The 20451-nt window shown below is 35.6% G+C and overlaps 1 protein-coding gene across 21 annotated transcripts in view; it reads left to right on the top strand.

Moving 5' to 3' along the window:
* Positions 1-20451, top strand: part of LOC148674791 (dystrobrevin beta) — a 192611-nt gene that overhangs the window by 36790 nt on the left and 135370 nt on the right. For 19 of the 21 annotated variants that reach the window (XM_088625444.1, XM_088625445.1, XM_088625428.1 and 16 more), the window contains 4 exons: positions 10154-10221; positions 11568-11648; positions 13869-14082; positions 16650-16735. In XM_088625444.1, coding sequence (XP_088481570.1) covers positions 10155-10221; positions 11568-11648; positions 13869-14082; positions 16650-16735 — 448 coding nt within the window. In that variant the 5' untranslated portion in view covers position 10154. Of the gene's footprint in view, positions 1-6659; positions 6797-9501; positions 9523-10153; positions 10222-11567; positions 11649-13868; positions 14083-16649; positions 16736-20451 lie in introns of those variants that run through there. The other 2 variants (XM_088625433.1, XM_088625446.1) reach the window with 2 other exon arrangements.

Raw genomic sequence — 20451 nt, 5'->3', positions numbered from 1 at the left:
TTATGCAGGTAATTAATTGTATAATTTTGAATCCTGACATGCAGACTTTGTACAATAACTAATCAAATGAAGGCAGTAGCTTCCTTAACAAAAAGATGGCTTCTTAGAAATCTTTTTAGAATATCTAACCTCAGTTATTTTATCTGTAATTAAGTACACGTAGGTCTCTTAACCACAGAATAAAATTCAAAACCTGTGAGAACATTTAATGCTATTGTAAGCATCAGATATTCAAACCTTTTTTTGGTCCTGAGTAGTAGATTAGGGATTTGATTTTGATCTGAAACTTTCAGATTCTTATAGTTATTAGGTATTACTGCTATATTTCTTTATCCATCACATCTGTACAAGGGATGTGTGATACAGTATACTGTATACTTCATCAATTTCCCTACAGGATTAATAAAGTATTATCTATCTATCTATACTGTATATAGGAGAACACAATGTGAAAGGAACCAAGCAAAATGTCTTCATATGTCTAACTCTGGTAGATGTTCAGCCTTTTGAATTTTAATAAAGTAGCTCATGTTAGCAAATCAAAGAGTAAAACAGAATGCATTACACAGTTGTTTTTCACAAATGCAGTATGGGAAGTACAAAACTTTACATTTGCAAGGTTTTTACTTCTATTTGGCCTCTCCAAGAAAGAAAGAATGTCTTTGAATATATTATCCACATCTGTGGATTAAAGAAATGTGTAGGCTCGCATAAGCCTGACCTTGTGTTATGAAAGAAAAGAAAGTCTCTGTTTCAGCAAGAAAAAGGGAGAAAAAAAGTCATTTAAAATGCATCTCAATTGTAGCGTACATGAACATTTTTAGGTGCCTCTTCATGATGAATTTACAGCTATAGCATAATTTGTCTTGCTTTAAATATAAAATGCAAATTGCCTTTTCTTCTTGTTTTCTTGCCCGTGATTACGCAAGGCCTAGTTATTATGTCCTTCAACTATTTGTTCATTACTGCAAGGGCAAAAAAGATGCCAACCACTCCTCTTCTCTGTATTCAGCCAGCAACAACTGAGCAACCTGCTGGTGTTCTGTAGCGATGCCTTCACTCACAAAAACGTTGGGTACTTTTCAGCCTGGCCTTGTTTGTCACACAGTATTTGCAAGCATATTAGTCCTGCAGGTCTTTTCTGTAGTACTTTTTAAAACACAATTTAGCTTTAACATTTCTAACACAGTCTAAAGAGTAACTTCATATGGGTTTATATGATTTTTTCCATTCCTTGTGAACCATCCAGAAATGTATTGATGAGATCCATGAACTGATAAATAACTAGCATCTTGCAGCGAGATGAGTCTAATAGCATCTTATTTCAAACCTTTCTTATGTGTTTCTGTTGTTCTGTACTACTATCCTGTCCCTATTAGAAAGACAATATATGTTGTAGTACAGTATATTACATATACAGTACTATTACATAGTATAAATGTTCATTACGAAAATAGTGATAGTAGTTAATTGCTTCAAGGATCTCATCCAACAGTTTCTTCAAAGAAGCCAGGGTATCAACTCTGAGAATATGACTCGTTAGCTTGATCCATACTCCCATAACTCTTTAGGGATAGAAGTGCTTACTGTTCTCAATTTTGAATGCACCTCCATGTACTGTAGTTATCTCCTGTTCTCTCTGGTTTGTGTTTCTCTGTACTTTCTGAAGGAAACTGTTATGTTAAACCAGCTGGATATTTCAAAGTTTCAGCTCCAATCAAATGGGTGGGTAGCTTGTTCCATACTCCTGCATCCCTTTGGGTAAAGATGCACCTCCTATTCTCAGTTTTAAAATGCTCTTACACGTAGTTTCCACTTGTGTCCTCTGATTTGTATTTCAGTGTTCATTTAGAAGAATCAATGTCTTTGAAGATTTTAATACTTATATGTGGACCTTTCATAATCTCCTCCTATCATTTTGTTTGCCTTTCTAACTGCTTCCCCAATTTGTCTAGACAATGGAAATTATATAACTATATAAACACCTCATTTTCATGAGTAAAATACTATAATGAACTCGAGCACCAGTATATTACCTTTGCTTAGATCATACTGCATATCATTTTTATGTCTTGTGGATCTTCTGCCCTGGAATGTGTCCATGGATTATACCATGCAAATGAGAGATGGAGCAGTTGGCACAGCTTGAAGCATAGCACTGCGTATTGTTGACACGTGCACAATTCAGAGGCCTTATTGTGATCATGCTCAGTACAGAGTTGCATGTCCTTGAAAATGAACTCTAAGTCTTGCATCTCTCCTTAGTATGGAGTATCAGCCTGTTGCCATCGTGGTCATTTGGGAATAAACAGCTATTAGGTTTTATCAGCAGCATATGTAATCATGGTAGAAGGATCATTTGTACAGGATGAAAAAAAGAATAGTTTGTGAAACAGTTATCAATTGAATATCTCTATAATGGTCACTTAATTAGAGGGAAGGTATAAAACATTTCATAAACAATTAATACTGTATCTCTTTGAGCGTGGCAAAGTTGATCATTCCATTGTGGAATATACCCTGAGTCTGCCTGGATCAGGCTATCACTCTAAACTGAGTGGAAATTGAATAGGAATGCTGCAGTGAGGCCTACAGTGACTTGTGGTGTTCAAAGTATCAGTTCAGATGATACTCTGAGAATTAATAATGCCCATGTGTCAACAATATCCCAGTCACTTTTAAATTAATTAAAAATTTCACTTTTACTTAAAGTATGGATGACTTAAAGTATGGAACTTTAAAAATCTGAGTGGAATGTAAGAATTTGAATAACGTAGGAAGTGTTTAGGGGAGAAGTACTGTAGCATTAGGTGTACAATCGCATGCGTGTCTGTGTCTCTGATTGTGTCTATGAGTGCCTTGAGACTGAATAGTGTCCCGTCCAAGGTGTATCCTGCCTTGTACCCATTGCTTGCTGGGATAGGCTCTGGCTCCCCCATGACCCTGAATCAAATGAAGCGGTTAGAAAATGGATGTTAAAACTAAGACACTTTCAATTTTGAAGGCAGGCAAACTGAGTGTTATGCTATAGCATTCTGAAGTGAAGTGAACCAAGTGAAGGCTTCAAATTCCTTATGTTGTGTTTTCTCATAATGGGGTTGGATACCCTTTTCATGCAGACTGATGGGCTTATACAGAAAGTTATGTATAGAAGAACATGTGCCAGTGTTTTATTTTCCTCATGCCAGTATTTCCATTAAAGTGCAAGTAAACAGCTTTGTTTGGACCCAGTTATGAAGCTCATATACAAAATTGTGTGGTCCAGAGAAAATCAATTGAGTTATTATAAAGGTTAATGAGGAAGTAATAGTAGCATTACTGTGGTTTCATCTAACAAGGCTTTTGTGTGTCACAGAATATAAAGTTGTGAATGGTTAGTATAGTCACTCATAGTATTTATTATGTAACATAAGAGCCTTTTCTTTAGACATTTGGAGCCTATAGTTTATTTATCTTTCTCCAAGCATATCTATACTATAGGCTATAGGCATTCTGATCTCTACTGTCATGGAATCTATGATTAATTATACATTTAGGAACTGAATGAGCTGTATTTATTGGTGCAATTAATTGATTAATGCAATGAATGAAAAACAGAAAGTACATACCACTGTGCATCAAAAAGCTGTGAGTGAATGCAACAGTATCCACCTGGTATACTGTATACCTACAGATCTAATTTGCTATTTTTAATATGTCAGTTTTTAAAACAAAAGCTAACATTAATACTTGTAAAAAGGTGTACTGTGTTAAACAAATAATAGGGAAAAGACAGTTTGGTATGCAGGCATGCATGTATTTCAGGATTTGACAAAGGAAATACAGATTAAAGATAATTTCCCAACATAACATGAAAGGCTAATAAATATCAGTTTTATGAGCCGTTAAAGATTATTTTAGAGCATGGTTAAAGAACATTATATTGGTGTAAAAAGGCAGCTTGGTTTTGTGGAGTACAAACAGTATGTATGTACAGTAATGGAATAGAAATTATTCAGAGAATGTTTAAATATTATAATGACAAAAGGGTTTCTCTTAGTTCAGATTTCTTCAGTCTGAACAAAGGGTTATAATTTAATAGCAAATACTATATGATATTCAAAGTATGTAGTTTTTCAATTGTACTAGATTTTTAATAGGAGAGATAAAGATACTGTAATACATTAATATAGAGACAGAATACTGTACAAACATTAAAATAAATAAAATATCTGCGAACATAATATGTTTGAATGCTTTCACTGAGGAAACGATTCAAACATACATCTCTTTGTATATCAAAGTTTTCATAAAACAGGTGCAGTATATACAATCCATAGGAAAATGGGATATGTTGAGAAAAGATAAAACAAAGATACAGTGTGTATTTTTTTATTTCAATGTGCATTTTTTGTAGGGGCACAGGCTTTGGGGACCACTGTAAAAAATGTAAAGTAGAGGTAGCATGCTGACAAGGTAAAGTGGATGTGAATAGCAACATTGGAATAAATTGTGTTTCCTGGTTATGGCAGAAGAAAGCTGTGCAACAATAAGTTGAACTAAAAGAGAAGACCAGTAAAAATTATGGAGGTCATTCATTAATAATTTAACTTCTGTAAGCCTTCAGCTACCGCTAATATCATTAAAACATTTAAAGTAATATGTTTTTTTTTTAAATCAAGAATTTCCTTAAGCTGAATATTAGGTAAAAAGATTGAATACTATAAATAATCTTAACTCCATGTTTCATTGCTTTTCGTAACCCCTGAATTGGTGTGAGCAGTTTATTTGCAGAGATTTGGAAGGTTTTTCATGCTGGGTCAGTGACTCAATGCTTGAGTGGAATCCTGGGGTGAAATAGTCATTTATTGTCGGGTCACATAGAAAGAAAGGTTATAACTTTCTTGACAGTAAGACACAGGACCAGATTGCAATTAGAACGAATGCCAGATGAAGCAGCAGGTTGCTGGTCATAAATGTTTATGAGTCAAAACCACTTAAGAGGCTATTACTCATAAAAATTTAGCAACATTTACACTAAACGGCTAATGTGTTTGGAATTATAGTAATTCTAAATGGTAGAGATCTTCAGTATCATAAAGAGAATGCTTGGTTGCTTATGTACAGTAGCTCTGTTAGCATTTCCTTTCTCTATCTTTAGTGCATAGTTCAGCAGATCTTTTTCAGATCTTAGCTTTAATGTCACCTACACCTTTAATGTCATCCAATACCTTGCATACTTATTTTGTGTGCTAAGACTGAGATGCACAATAAGTATCTATGCCATACTGATCCTAAAAAGGGGTAAAACAGCTCTCCGTCACGTCTAACTTTGACTTCATTGAAAACAGGAGACTCCTTTTTTGCACAAAACATTATGGGACTCTGGTTTCTTTGAAGAAACTGTTTTAAAGATCAATTAGCTGCTAGCAGCCAGACAAGCTAGATGGGTTGAATGGCCTTGTCACACTTATAATGTTATATTATGATATTATTTTATACAGCTTGATACAGATGAAAACAAACCTGTGTGTTTTGAAGTGGCTAATTCTACAATGCCGCTTACAGTGAGGGGAAATGCCACACCTTCATACAGTACATATACTGAATTGCAATCGCATGTAATGTGTATAATGCATGCAATGCAAAAGTTTTGCAAACCAAAAAAACGTAAAAATTTCGAAGTGTTTCATTTTGTTTAGTTTAAATTTTATTCATGTTGAATGTAAGAATGGTTACAGATGAGAAGAGGCCATTTGATCCACCTAGCCTGTTTTGGTATGGTAATAAGCTACACAAATTAGAAAGTCAGTTCTGAAAGTTGAACCTGCTCTTTCTGAAGCCCTTAAAGCTTCTACATTGTTGTTTCATAACATTTATTTGTGTGAAACATTTTAAGGTCCAAGCTTGCGCCTTATAGGGTTTATAGGGTTTAAGTTGTCTGCAATTAGTTGCATTCTTAAAGTCAACATTGGCTGTCTTATGATAGCAGCTGTAGTCTTTGCTTTTGAAAGAAGCTATAAATTAAGAGTTATCATGCAGTTTAAATCAATGAAGATATTTTAGTACTGTTGCTTAAATGATTGTAGCCAACTTATTTATGACTAAATGTTCGTAGCATTTAGTAAATATGTTTTTTATTTGGTTTAATATGATTGATTGTATCATTTTGGATTATATTGCTTAAATTCCACTGTATATGGGAGATTTTGAAATCATTTTACCACTAAAAGCTACGTGTTAGGCCATATTCATATTTTCGAACTAATGCCTAAACATACCACCTTGTTATTTTATCTCATTTACATAGATCTTGGCTTGATTTCTCCAGAAAGTGTTAAAGGGTTACCAATATAAACTGCAAAAGCAATGAGGCACATACTGTAGTGCCAAATTTATTGCTGTCAGAAGGTTATGGTGTTAAAGATATACAGTGCAATATTGTAATGAAATTAACATTCAGCATACATGATATGTGTATATACTTATTCTCCTTTCTGTATGTAAATGTAAGGTGTTGAGAACCTCACTGTTGTTTAAAACATTGCAGTGAGATGTTATCATGAAATACGGTGTAGAAACTGTAGGCTGTACTGTATGTCTCTTTTGTCATTATTTTCTCTTTCACTCTGGCTGTGCATATCCATGTCCTGAGGAGACAAAAAGGCACATGGGTTCACTGAGTCCTTCAGGGGCCAGAGCTGGTTCATCACATCTAACTGAGCAGGGTTGTCAAATCCATGAAGCCACTTGTTTACTGTGGCTGCTACCAGAGTCAGCAGTCATGGGAGGCACACAAAATGACTGCAATTATCAGGTACTTCTACAATAGTAACATGACTCAGCATCACAGGGCTGTAGTTCTTATGTAAATATGTCTGACAGCCTCCTGGATCTTGACAAATGGTGTGTACTGTTGAAATCTAGTTCTGTGTCTCATGTTGGTGTTAGTAAAGCACACGTACATCAGATGTGAGATACATACAGTTTTTAGGAACAACTAGTTTTTGAAAAAAAAATCAAAAGTGTAGCAGAAAGTATTTTTAAAAATAAATAACATTTTTATGTAATTAAAAATAGTTTAATAAAAATCCCAGAAAGCAACTATTCTTTGAATGCATTTCAATGCAGTCTCCAGAGAGGATTTATGATTAAAAATAGTTATGTATTTACAAATCAGTCAAATACATTCATCTTGAGAATACAAGACCTTCATTTCTTATCCTCAATTTAAAGGAAGCTATGCCTTGTTGTTGTCAACCTTTTTAAAGACTTCAGCAGCTATCAAGAGTAGTTCTCAAAAGACTTAAAACAGATAAACTTACAGTTAGGGAGTAAATATGTGACGACGATGATTCAAAAGGTCCTACTTTGTATCAGCCTCCTCCCCATCTGCAAACTCTGCAGTATTTAAGTTTTTGGGAATTGAATTTTGTATTTTATATTTTTTCTACTACCTAAGAACCTTAATTTCTTATCCTCAATTTAAAGGAAGCTATGCCTTGTTGTTGTCAACCTTTTTAAAGACTTCAGCAGCTATCAAGAGTAGTTCTCAAAAGACTTAAAACAGATAAACTTACAGTTAGGGAGTAAATATGTGACGACAATGATTGAAAATGCTAAATGTCCCTGGCTGTTTTCCATTTTCAAAAGGTCCTGCTTTGTATCAGCCTCCTCCCCATCTGCAAACTCTGCAGTATTTAAGTTTTTGGGAATTGAATTTTGTATTTTATATTTTTTCTACTACCTAAGCAGTTTATTTAAAAAAATCTGTCTTTTTTTTGAAAATATTATTTGAATATTATAACAAGTAATCACTTAGTTGGCCCATATATTATCTTATATAATTGAGCCCATATATTTATATACAGTATTTAATCTCTTTAGAAAGTATGAATTTTCCAATAAAATGTCCATTTGAGTGGAATATCATTGTGGAAATAACATTTTGAGACCTGTGTCCCATTTGTTGATGCAACACTGGCTCCAGTAGTGCTTCAATCTTTAATCAGAATAATATTTGTCCCCCTATAGGTTTAAAATACATTTATCTTGAGCTTGTGGATCTTTCCTTGGTCCTCCATGTTACCAGTATTGTTACTCCAAACAACATCTTGTGAAACGAGTCTAGTAGATGTGTGGCTCAACCATTTTGTTGAGACAAATGTGTTCATGACAGGGTGCCATTATCTTGTAAAGGGAGAATAAGAATTCCTTGCTTATTCATCCTCTGCTCAATGAACTGTCCATTGAAGAGCTCAACAGTCTTTTGTTCTAACTTCTGTTTCAATGAGGACAGTTAAAGGTCTAGCATCAGTCATCACCAAATAACGTCACAGATCTGACAACTTAATACAATGAGAAGAATTGAGCTACCCAGGTGTTGGTCTCTTATGCAAGTGTATTGGAGATGTGATGTATTCTGTAACATATATGCCATATGTGACTTGCAAGGTTCCTTCTCAAAATTCTCTTTACAGATGATTAGATATCAAGTCAAAACACACACAAAAAAATTCTAACTGCATCCCAACTAATATAAATTGGAAAGTAATTTTAATTTTAACATTATGTATTAGTATTATAATGAAAAATGAAGCATCCGTGTATATGAGGACTGTATAATACTACTACATTTTCTAAATCAGCATACACTTAATTTATTAAAACCTACATTAAAACCTAAAATATACTAAAAAGAGAACTTTTTCTGTTTAACAGTGGTGAAAGGCATTGTTGATACTGTAGATGAAGAAATCAGAAACAGGTTTTGACTGCTTACTTGTGATTATACATAATGAAATCCATATGATCAGAGAGCTTAAGTTTCAAATACTCTGTGATTAAGTTGTTTGAGCACTTGTGATCTTAGTTCCATATACAGTACTGTAGTTTAAAAACTAGTGACAATCTGGTGTTCTGCCATTGTTATTATAAGTACTGTATGCAAACTAACTTGATTTAAAGAGATCTTTTTACATTTTTAATATCAAAGGTTTCTGATAATGAAATATTTACCATTTCTTGTTGCAAATGATAAATTCAACGGGAATGATACTTTCTGTACAACTTCCTGTTGCTTACCAACTGTTTAAACTGCTTACTTGATGTAGTTTGATGACATAGTGTACCATACAGCAGGTCACATTGACTAAATCTGATGGCTTAACTTGTCGTGTTTTACTAATGGGTTATGCTATTTCAAGACATTTTTATCACTTTGATGGATTCTGCTGCCTCAAAAGTGGGGAGGGAGATGTTTAAATTGAAGGACCGGGTAAAATGAAATCTGATATACTGGATAGCATTCTTTTTTAACTCCTCTTTGGAGCCTGTGAGACATAAGAGAGAAGGAAAGGTCAGCTTTTCACATGGTTTCATTTTTTTCTGCCACAGAATATCCTCGGTATACAGCTCAAAATATTACATTGGCACAGTCCTCGTCCAACCCAAAGACAACTGACACAGCAAGCAATAAACTGAGAACCCATGAATCGGTTCAAACTGAAAAGTCAAAGAGAAAAGTGGTGTAAAGCCAACCTGGTAGGAGACTCAGTCACTTAGTCAGTTTTGTATACTGGACAATTGATTCCCACATACTGTAAACTATTGTTATTCATTCTTGCACTACAAAGACCTATTTCCTGTATGATGTGCTGTACCTGGCATTTCACAGCACCTTTCATAATCTGCAGAGCCAGAGAACAATATAAATAATAACAATAACAACAATAATAATAATAATTATTATGATTATTATGATTATTATTATTATTATTATTATTATTATTATTATTATTATTATTATTCGCTAATAGGAACTTTGCCACTGGCTTTCACCTCAAATCATGCACATTCAGATAAATCAATGAATGAATGAACTGGTTAATCTCAGTGGATGTTTTTTCCTATTTTCAATCCCTCTTGTAAGTGAGCACAGCTTGGCTGTGAAGCTTCCTAGCAGCCTGGTAATGAGCTGCACGGGGATTCTGGGATCGGCTTCAGTTGTGCTTGCTTTGGCTGTGCTTAATGGTGGGCAAATCTGTAATTCCAACCTTTCATGTGCAAACAGAATACAAAACCGGCAACTGTACCAATTATGAAATGAGAAAAAAAAAGGATTGTTAAACCCAGTGGAGCCATGCATTCAGTTAACAATATTTTCTTTCCCCAGAATGATTGAAGAGGGTGGAAAAAGAGGCAAGACCATGGCCGAAAAGAGGCAACTTTTCATGGAGATGAGTAAGTACTGAAAGGAACTTGACACTTGATAAGAGTAAATTTCAGTTTGATAGGACAAAAAGCTTGGAAAAGAGTGAAAAAACTCCTTCAAGGCCAGTGGAAGAGAAACATATTTCAATAACCTGAGTTGCACAGTGTAGCACAGTGTGAATCACAATGTTAGCTTCTGTGTTTGCATCAATGGTACATATTGTGCAGAACATTTACACTGCAAACCATGGGTAAGGGGAGTGACCATACAGATAACGGAAAAAGTGCTGTTGTCACTAAGGGCTTGTGTTCTTCTGAGGAGTCATTCCAGTATTTTAATCAGTGTTTCATGTCAGATCCGTCAAAGCAAGGAGTACGTCTCTGGAGACAGCACCTCTGAAAACACACAGGCTTTTGTGTGAAAAACAGCAGCAAGGAACTTTACTGATTGTGACAATCTCTGACGCAAGCCTCACTGTCATTGCAAAATTATAATGAAATAAAATGTTACTTTTTGTATATCTGTCCTTCCAATTTTAATTGGGTTGAAATACAATTCTAATTTAAAGTATTGGAAGGATGTACAGTAAGGCTTATTTTCAACTGATAGAAAAGTTCAAGGTGAGAATGGATTGGCCTTGAGGAATCTCATGTGAGACTTGGGGTAACATTTTTTTAAAGAGCAAAGATGAACTACTCCTCTGATATGTATTGATACAAAATTTAGTACCTTTAAAATATTAGGCACAGTTTCTTCTTCTGACTTTGTACAGTGGAGGTCTTAGATCTACACGACCACAAAGATTGTTTCTGCAATGTGGTTAATCCTGCTTTAGAATTCTGGAAGATTTGCTTAGAAAAGGCTTCTGTGGGGAAAAACAAATCTGTATAATGTACTTTTTAATTTGTAAGAAAACATATGACTGTTTAATTTAGGTAATGTTTTTCTCTAGAAATATTCTTTAAGAAGTTGAAGGTGTACAGAGTACATTTTGAAGCTGGCTATCAACATTGTGAAAATTGAGTGTGGAAATTGTGTAGACAAGGAAATGGGACCATGAGAACATTTTCTCATACCACTGACATTGCAGCAGAAGCCACTTAGGTCATCACACGAATGCTGTCCACTATGTGCAGTGTACTTTGTGGAGATAATGGATCTAGTACAGTACATTTGTCAATTACTACAAAAATGTTTTTTAAAGTTTACAGTTATAATAAGGTCATCTTTGACAAAATCTTTGTGTTGGAAAAAAACCCTGTTTTGAGTTCTAAGAGAGCTGTCCTAAAGGGTAGATTTGTGGAATAGGGCTACAGTATTTATTACAAAATTGGTATTGTTTTCAAAAGTGGCATCTTGGCATGTTTTTACCCAGGGGCCCAGAATTATGATGTCATCAGACTCTCAACCTATCGGACGGCTTGCAAGCTGAGATTCGTACAGAAAAGGTGCAACCGTAAGTAGCATCACTAAATCGCATCTTTGTGCTCAGTTAGACTATCAGCTGTTTTGAACGGTCTTAAAATTACTCATCTCAGTGTACACTTGTAATTTATAAAGACTGTATCTATAAATCATGCAGTTTTGTGGCTCCTTACCCTCAAACGTATACGTACCTGCACTATTCAATTCAATTCAATTTATTTTTATATAGCGCCTTTCACAACAAGGTTGCCCCAAGGTGCTTAACAAAAGGGTGATTATTACCACAAAATTACCACAAAAGGGTGCTTATCCTCCCATTATCAATATCAGTTTAGCTCAGTAATACAGTAGGTCACAGGATGGGTGGATTCCAGTCCTTTACTCTTAATACAGGGGACAGTAATGGAAATGGCTGAGGCTGTGGAAGGAAAGCAGAGCGCCTAGACAAAACCTACTGTACATGGCCACACGGAAAACATGCAACCAAGTTGCAACAACAGCGTTTTACTTAAAATGGTTGAAGAACGTTGTACATCAGGGCATGAAAACTTGCATACAGTACAGTAGCACATCAGACTGCTTCAAAACCCCAATTTTCATTACCGAAACCTATAAAGAAATGAAATTGTGTCATGTTTAGCACTGAATCTAGAGTGCAATCGCTAAGAAGGAATAAAAAGATATCATGTAATTTAATAGTAGCTGAGCAATTCGTTTAAATCGAGCGCAGTTATGTTCTTTTGCTACTCCCGCCTCTCCGCGGTCTAGCTATTGGACTTTTTGCCAGAAGGCGAGTCTGATCAGAATTGACACATTTGTTCTTGGCTTTCCCCTTAGTAGCCTTAGCCATAATTTCGGAGATAAATTTCAGACTTCACTTGAACAATCCCTTACCAACTCTACCATGTGGTTATTACAAATAGAGTAATACAAATAAAGTTTGTGCTCATTGTAAAGCAAAACAGAATGTAATTTTCTCTATACATTCATACACACTCACGTACTGTACAGGTAAAGATTATTTGTGTGTAATCTCTTTTCCATCTGGCATGGTTATACGTTACCATAATATGACTGATGGAGTAGCTGCCCATATTATTGAAGCTAACCAATTCATTTGTTATCTCCTTTTGCTTAGTGGACAATGAGAAATTCCACATCTCTAGAAAGGTGGAGATTTAGATACTTTTATAAGGGGAGATGTTGTGGATGTTCCAACTTTAAATCATTTTATCTACCCGCTATCTAACAGTTAATGGGTTAAATATTGAATTTGATGCTGTGAGATAATTATTTCAAATGTAATTGAAGAATTTATGATGACCTGCTGTAATTAAGGATATTCTTTAATAGTGATCTATTAGTAAAAGTGAATATATGACATGGGTAATTAAAAATAAACGATTCTGTATTTCTTTACCGTATTTAGCTAACAGTAGCGTGCTCTTTGAGTGTTTCATAAATCAATTAAGCAATACTTAGAGGGGAGAAGTTATTTTTATATTCATACTTTATATGTTTTATAGTGGGTAATTTGTTGATGGGTTTGTCACCTAGAATATAAAGTACCCATTTGCATACTGGATGAAAGCCTTGAAAATGCAATGAAAGTCATTTGGATTTTTAAGAGATGTTGACTTGTATATTACTCTTTTTTATTTTCTTTAACTGGTAAATGAATTGGATTGGTAATGTGTGTTTTGATGCTGCAGTAATTATACAGTATATACAACTTTTAAGCAGAGAAGAGACATTGCCTCATTTTAATATGTGATGTATATTATATATTTGGTAAGTCAGTTATTGAATTCTGGCACTAGGATAAAAGATGTATATCTGGTGTTATGTTAGTTTTCAAGCTCTGACAATTGTACGCTGTTGTGCTGAATCCTTGGTTTAATCAAATGCAAGAAAATTGAGGAAAAAGTGTACAACTCTGCTAAATCCTAAATATTCAGGCATGATTTGTGAAGAGAATTAATACTACTGAGGCAATGTGTGAATATGCATTCTTTTAGAACAGTGAAAAAATCTTTTAAGTTCTAGAAAATCTTAGGTTACTACTTTTAGAGTTTACAAAGTAGCATCGATCAATAAAAGAAGGTTAGAGGTTTGGATAATGGTTTTTAAAATTGGCAGTAATTTTTAAACTTGTCTTGAGTGTCAGTCTGTTTCTGTTGTTTCCCACATTTCTGATTCTCCAGGTGCTGGTGTAACTGAACTACTGTTGTCTTCTCTGTTTCTTTCACAGTGCATCTTGTAGATGTCTGGAATGTAATAGAAGCCTTTCGTGATAACGGCCTCAACACACTAGACCACAACACGGAAATCAATGTCTCCCGACTGGAAACAATTATCTCTTCCATTTACTATCAACTTAACAAACGGCTTCCTACCACTCATCAAATAAGTGTGGAACAGTCAATCAGCCTTCTCCTTAACTTCATGATTGCTGCCTATGACAGGTAATTAACACAGTGGCTAGATTTAGGTTTACCAGTGTTGGCCAGAAAGGATTTACATCTGTGCTCCGTAGTTTTTTGTCAAGTAAGAAATTCATGCCTGGCAGTTTGTGATTTTGTTTCGTTATTATTTGACATGCAGTGACAATTTGTAATGCACAGAGGTTCATGAGTGCTGTCAGGCAGTAGGTTTGAAAGGTAAGTTGATGTGACATGTTGTCCACTCAGTAATATTTAAGTGTCAGCAAATGTAAAGCTGACAGTAAATTCAATTGAGACACAGTGGAATTTTTAAGCCTTTTTTAAATTTTAAAATAAGAATATGTTCATTAGTTATTTCAAAGGTCCTTTGCACATACTCTGTGTAAGAGTAGTTAAGATTATACAGTATATGTAAACCTGTTGCCCTGGCAGAAATTAATTTTGCTCACCTATTTAGCATAAATTGAGCTTCCCAACTAAACTACTGAAGTAGCTAGGACCACCACACTGGTCAGCTTGGGTTTACAACTGAAACCAGTATCTGTAACAACTTTTTATCACTAAATTATTTCACTAATGGTTATATGCAAATTACCACATTAAAACATGCTATAAAATTGTTTAACACTACTTGTTTTCACCAATGCAAATGATATGATTGAGAACGTTATCGGATCTTGTGTAATTATTACCTTTAATGATGGAGCCATACTGTAGGTTACGCACCAAATCAAACTTTATAAGTAAACAAAGCCAATTTTTTCACTAGCTTTTTTTTGCATTTGATTTTATTAGTCTTTTTTGAAAGCAAGAAAGAAGTTCTTGCCTTGACTTTAAAGCAAGACTAATTACTTTGCTTAAACGCTTTAAATACCCTTTATTATTCCACTAATGCTGGCTTGTCAATATGTGATACTTAAAATGAACTGCTATTTTCCCCTAGCTGTCGGATGTGTAAAATGAACTGCACATAGCCTTAGATATGAATCATGGCCAAGCGTCATTCACAGATTCATCATCAGATCAATTCAGTGCAATTATCTGTCTGCAATGACAAGGTACTGTCTGCTCTGTCTGTTTTAATTGATTGAAGAGATAGAAAGGATAAGGGCAAAAGAAAATCTTTAGAATTAAGCCCAGGTTTGAAAAGGCAGCTGGGAATGTTAATGATTCATGGAAGAAAGAAGGTAAGAAACAAGACTTGCAATTAAATCTTTGAGTGAAGTGAAATGAAAAGGTTCACAATGCTTTGATGGTTAGAGGTAACTTGTTACTGTTTTGACTCTTGTTTTCTGGGATTTTGTGAAATGTTTAATGTTTTTTTTAATTGAATAGAGACAACAGTTGCCCTTAACTATTACGATATTTCTGTATTTTGAGGGGAACTCAAAATGCACCACTGGGGCTCTTGTCTTTGACCTCTGCCCCCCCAAAAAGAATATACTGTATGTAATGGCAAATGCTACATATAATCCCTTTGCATTTACAGGAAGTGTTGTCTCTTAGAAAAGTAATTCACATCCAATGACCTTGTCATTGATAAGCAGTTCAAATCAGAAGGTCTTTTCGGGTCATTTCAGTAATGGGGAGAAAAACTTGCTAAGACACTTCCCTCTTCTGGTGTCCCAGAACAACAGGCTTGTGTGCAATAGATTTAAAACTTCCAGTTTATTTTGAAAATTGTTTATTTTGTGTGAAATTAACGGTTCAGATATTACATCTGTCTGTGTTATGCTGTCACCTGGTTGGCTCCTTCGCAAGTGAGTTTAATGTTATGTTACATATTAGCTGCAAAGAAAGACTAGAATAATTACTGTATCTTCACTAGTATGAAACCATGAAATGCCAACAAGTTACTATTATAAAATTCTGTGGTGGTTAGCTTTCTATCAAATGCTTGCTGAAAAGATTAATTATTGGTGTCTTCAATAACAATCTAGCTCATCTAACATCTAACTCATTAGTAGTTTAATGAGATTGGCATCAGTGTCATAATATAAATGATTTGTATTTCTGTCAGTGAGAAATGTGCCTGCTTTTCAATGTGGACATTCAGTGGCTAACAAGTGGCTAACAAATCTTGAATTTTATGGCTTTTACATTTATTTTGTTATGTGACCAATTTTAATGTACTATTTTGTTATGCTGGACCAGAGTTTCAAAAAGATAATATCGTGTTGTGGTAGGGATGATGCCTGCCAAGTTTGGAGTTAAATATTTACTCTGCCTTTGAACAGTTAGCAGTCACTTTTGAAAAAACATGGCTGTCAGATGTCTACTGGTTTATGTAGGAAACTCACTTTGCCTTATTTTAATATCATTGTCACAAAGAAGATACAGTACCTGCTGAGTTTGGAATTAATTGGTAAAACAGTTTCTGAACAGGAGCAGTTTAAGGTATGGCAACTTTATATTCAGAATTTGGTGGCCCAGTTTGGATATATTGTAACCTTTCAGTGTAGATCCAGTATTCAAAAGTTCAATGGTTGCAGCAAAATATTCAGAACAAAAGGATGGGCATCTTTATCTATTCAGGATTGCTCTGTCCTTTTTTAATTTTCTGGTGTGTTTTTGTCTTTTCTTTCCAGTGAAGGCCATGGCAAATTGACAGTGTTTTCTGTTAAAGCCATGCTGGCTACCATGTGTGGTGGGAAAATTGTGGACAAACTACGGTGTAAGTATGTTGGGACGCTACATTTTCCCCTTTTCCTGAAATGTACTTCAGTTCTTCAATCCAGGGGAACGCCTTGCAGGTCCTGGAGGGCAAGTTTATCACCAGGTTTTAATTCTGACTTAGTTCTTAAAGGGGAACTGCAGTCCCAATTTCTAAGACAGGTTATCTAAATTCAATAACCCAAAAAATTAATTGATGTTATAGAAAACATTTACAACTTTCAAGTTAAGCACAAAATCATGAACCTTATGAAAGTACTAATTTGTTGTCACAAACCCCTGGTCTCACCATGGGCGATAGCGAAAGTTTCCACAAATTGCGACGTGATGCAGCCCTTCCTGCTCACTAGTGACGTAATGACTAATGTAATTAGGTGTATGAGTTATTTAAGTACTGATTGTGCAGCGGGCATTTCACTGCAGGAAGTTTCCAACGTGATCTTCATGCGTATTGATAAGCAGGTTCCATTTATCAGCAAAACCGTCTTGAAATCGTGAGCAATATTTCAATTGGTTTAAAACACATTTTTTCTCAAGCCTGCTGTTTTCAATGTAATAGGGCTGCTTCACGTCACTGGAACTTTGGTTGCCTTGTTCTGAATTGCAGAATATGGTGCCGCACATACCTGGAAATTATGTCTATATTGGGATGCAAATTGGAGGTTTTACAAGTTACTGTGTAGATTTTACTTTCATTGCGGTTTGAAATGCACTCATCAAAGCTCATTCTTTCTAACCCTGAAAAATAAAAATAGTGTTGCAGTTCCTCTTTATAACTAATTTAGTTAATTATTGGCTTGATTGGACTAATATGGTAGTTTTTCTGTGCTGTACTGTAAAACAGGGGTTCCCAATTCTGGTCTTTGAGGCCTACAAACCTGTTGAATTTCATTCCAGACGAGCTTAATTACCTAATTGAAGTCTTGATGGAACTAATAGGTTGTTTGATTGGAATGTTTTTTCACTCATAAACTTGGATTTTTCTCTTACTTATGAAATACAAGTAGTTAAAAGCAGGGTGCGAATTATATCTTGGCATTAGGGGGAGCTCACCCCTGGTTGGGGGGGGGGGGCACATCACTCTTGAAAGAGATTTCTTCAAAAACTCATCAAAACCCACGTTACTGAGGCTCCTTCTCAGACAACTGTAAATTGATTCTGCGACTGTGCCATCCGTATTTTAGAGACCCCCCCAAAAATTTTGCAAATGGTCTCCTCAGGGGAGCTCGTGCCTTATTCAGGGGAGCTAAGCTCCCCCGTAATTTGCACCATGGTTAAAAGGCAACTCTCAACATGTTTAAGATGTGATAAAACAGTTAAAATTAATTGTGTTATTGAGTTAATTACTCAATAATTCTCAGTTGTTTAACAGAGAGGAATACAAACCTGCAGGACTGTGGGATCCCCTGGCCTAAAAAACCTGCAGAAACCCCAGCCCCCCCGACCAGGATTGGAGGCCACTGCTTTATTTTTTTTCTACACAGTGATACACCCTAGTGAAAGATATATGCAATTACACAGGACATTACTACACTGTCACTGGCCATGTGCAATGATAAGCTAGTGTTTCCTGATAGTGTTTTATTTCGAACAGACCTCTCTCAGATCATTGCTTACACTAACTGAAACTCTTTGGGTCATCTTTAACATTTCTTTTTAGATTCATTTTGAAAGCAAGATTAAGTACAAACACAGGTGGCGAATTACAGGACACTCACATAAACTGAAAGATTTCAGGTGCTTTAGAATCAGGCCTGTGTTAAAGAGCACTATTGTGCCAAACCTTTGCTGTAACTGCGAATCTGATTTTCAGAGTCTTGTTTATAGACCTGTGATCTGTAAATCTGAACTGAGCTCTTTAGTAACCTACATTTTGAATTCATGCTGAAAAGAGAAGAAAGAAAACACAACGTTTTGGCCGTGGAGCCTTCTTCAGGTGTTGACACAAGAGGAGTGATGAGGTGGAATAGAAGGCTCTAAAGGTTCAAATACCATGCACAGCTTTTCCAGTAGTGCTTGTAGAGTGAGCACAAGGAATTTGTTCTTTTAGTTGTAGGCATGCCTGCAGACCTGAGATCATTGTCTAGTGATGATACCAGGTTAAAAAGTGTCAAATAACAAAACAAAAGTGACGTGACATTACATTAATTACAGTAGGGAGCAAAATGAATGCAAATATTATTTTTTTGTCTGTATTTGCCCCAAAACTGAAAATTATTTTTTTTTGTTCTGTAAAAATACATATACTGTGTTTTATTGTGGCAAATTTATAACTTTAAATGGGACTATGAATCATATTCTGCAGAAGCCATCACAAAGTAGTGTTTGTGAAAACAATGATGGTGTGCATTGATATTCAGAGAGTAAGGAAATGTGTGATCTGAATTAAACAGTCAATCTCTGCAGTTTGTGTAACTTTATCATGATGAATCCTAATGAATCCTAGAACATAGACATGATTAGCAGGTGATCCTATTTGTGATATATAAAAATGAGGGTTTAGCATGCAGATTGACAGGATGACTCATTATGTGCGTGAAGATATAATTCTAAGATATTTGAAAGATGGGTCATGCTACCTACAGGGTATACAATTGAACAATAACATCATGGAAAATCAATATACACATAAAAACAGGTGAAAAGAACCACAATGTTTCGGCTGTGGAGCCCGGAGGCTTCACAGCCCAAATGTTGTTTTTCTTTTCTTCTCTTTCCAGCATGGAATAAACCTTTACTTATTCCTTTGCAGCCTACGCACGCTGATGCAGCTACCTAGATGTAAAAACAGGTGTTGGTTAAGAACATTCAAGCTTTTGAGTACAATCTAGCAACATTAATTAAAACAATCAAACATGAGTTTAACTAAAGTTTGCCTGACCAAAGGCATATTTCAGTACACTATGTGTATGTTCTAGTGGCTAGACTTTGTTTTTACAAACTGTGCCATAGATTCTCAACACTAGTGTTGGAATGTTAAAAACAGATCGTGAACAGGAACACTTGAAAAAAGAAAAACTATAGCAATAATTCAGAAGAGACAATTTGCCTGTTACATTTAATAAAAGAAGTGCAGTTCATGGTTTTGCTGGTTCAGAGTAGTATATTGATATCTACAGTATGGTGTTCCAAGTCATACGGGCTACAGTTACATTAAGCAGCCACCAGAGGGCAGAGTGAGTCAAGTTTTCTGGCCTACTGTATGTCAGGGCAGTCTCAAATAAGAGGAAGCTATTAAAGTCCCATAGCCAGTGCTGGGAACTGCATTAATTCCATCAAGCAATATATATTTTTATACCACTTCAACCTAGCAGGCATGTATTTGATAATTGGAGGACACTAGAACACTCAGATTAACCAGAAGTGAGGAACATGTAGGCTCCTTTCAGGGAGTCCCACAAGCTGTAATTGAACCAGGGCCCATGGAGTTGTTGCTCTTTTTCTGAACACTCATGACAGGCACATTAGGTAGGGTCAGATGTGATATTGTCATAACCAGTGCCACCCCTCAGGAAACGGAGTGACCCAAGAGCGTACTGTAGGTACGACAGGCCAGGGGGAGTGGAACAGTGGGGAACTGGAACGGTGGCTCAGAAGTGAAGGTCAATGCCGGATCTCCGGGGAGACACTGAGTAGGTTTTAAACACTCTCAGAGCACCTGCTGCAGTGAAAGCTCTCTATAGCCAGGTGCTCTGCATCACTGTCTCCACGGCGATC

The sequence above is a fragment of the Lepisosteus platostomus genome, chromosome 3 (genome assembly GCF_059453375.1).
Source record: "Lepisosteus platostomus isolate fLepPlt1 chromosome 3, fLepPlt1.hap1, whole genome shotgun sequence".
Taxonomy (NCBI): Eukaryota; Metazoa; Chordata; class Actinopteri; order Semionotiformes; family Lepisosteidae; genus Lepisosteus; species Lepisosteus platostomus.
This window is presented reverse-complemented; position numbering and strand designations above follow the sequence as displayed.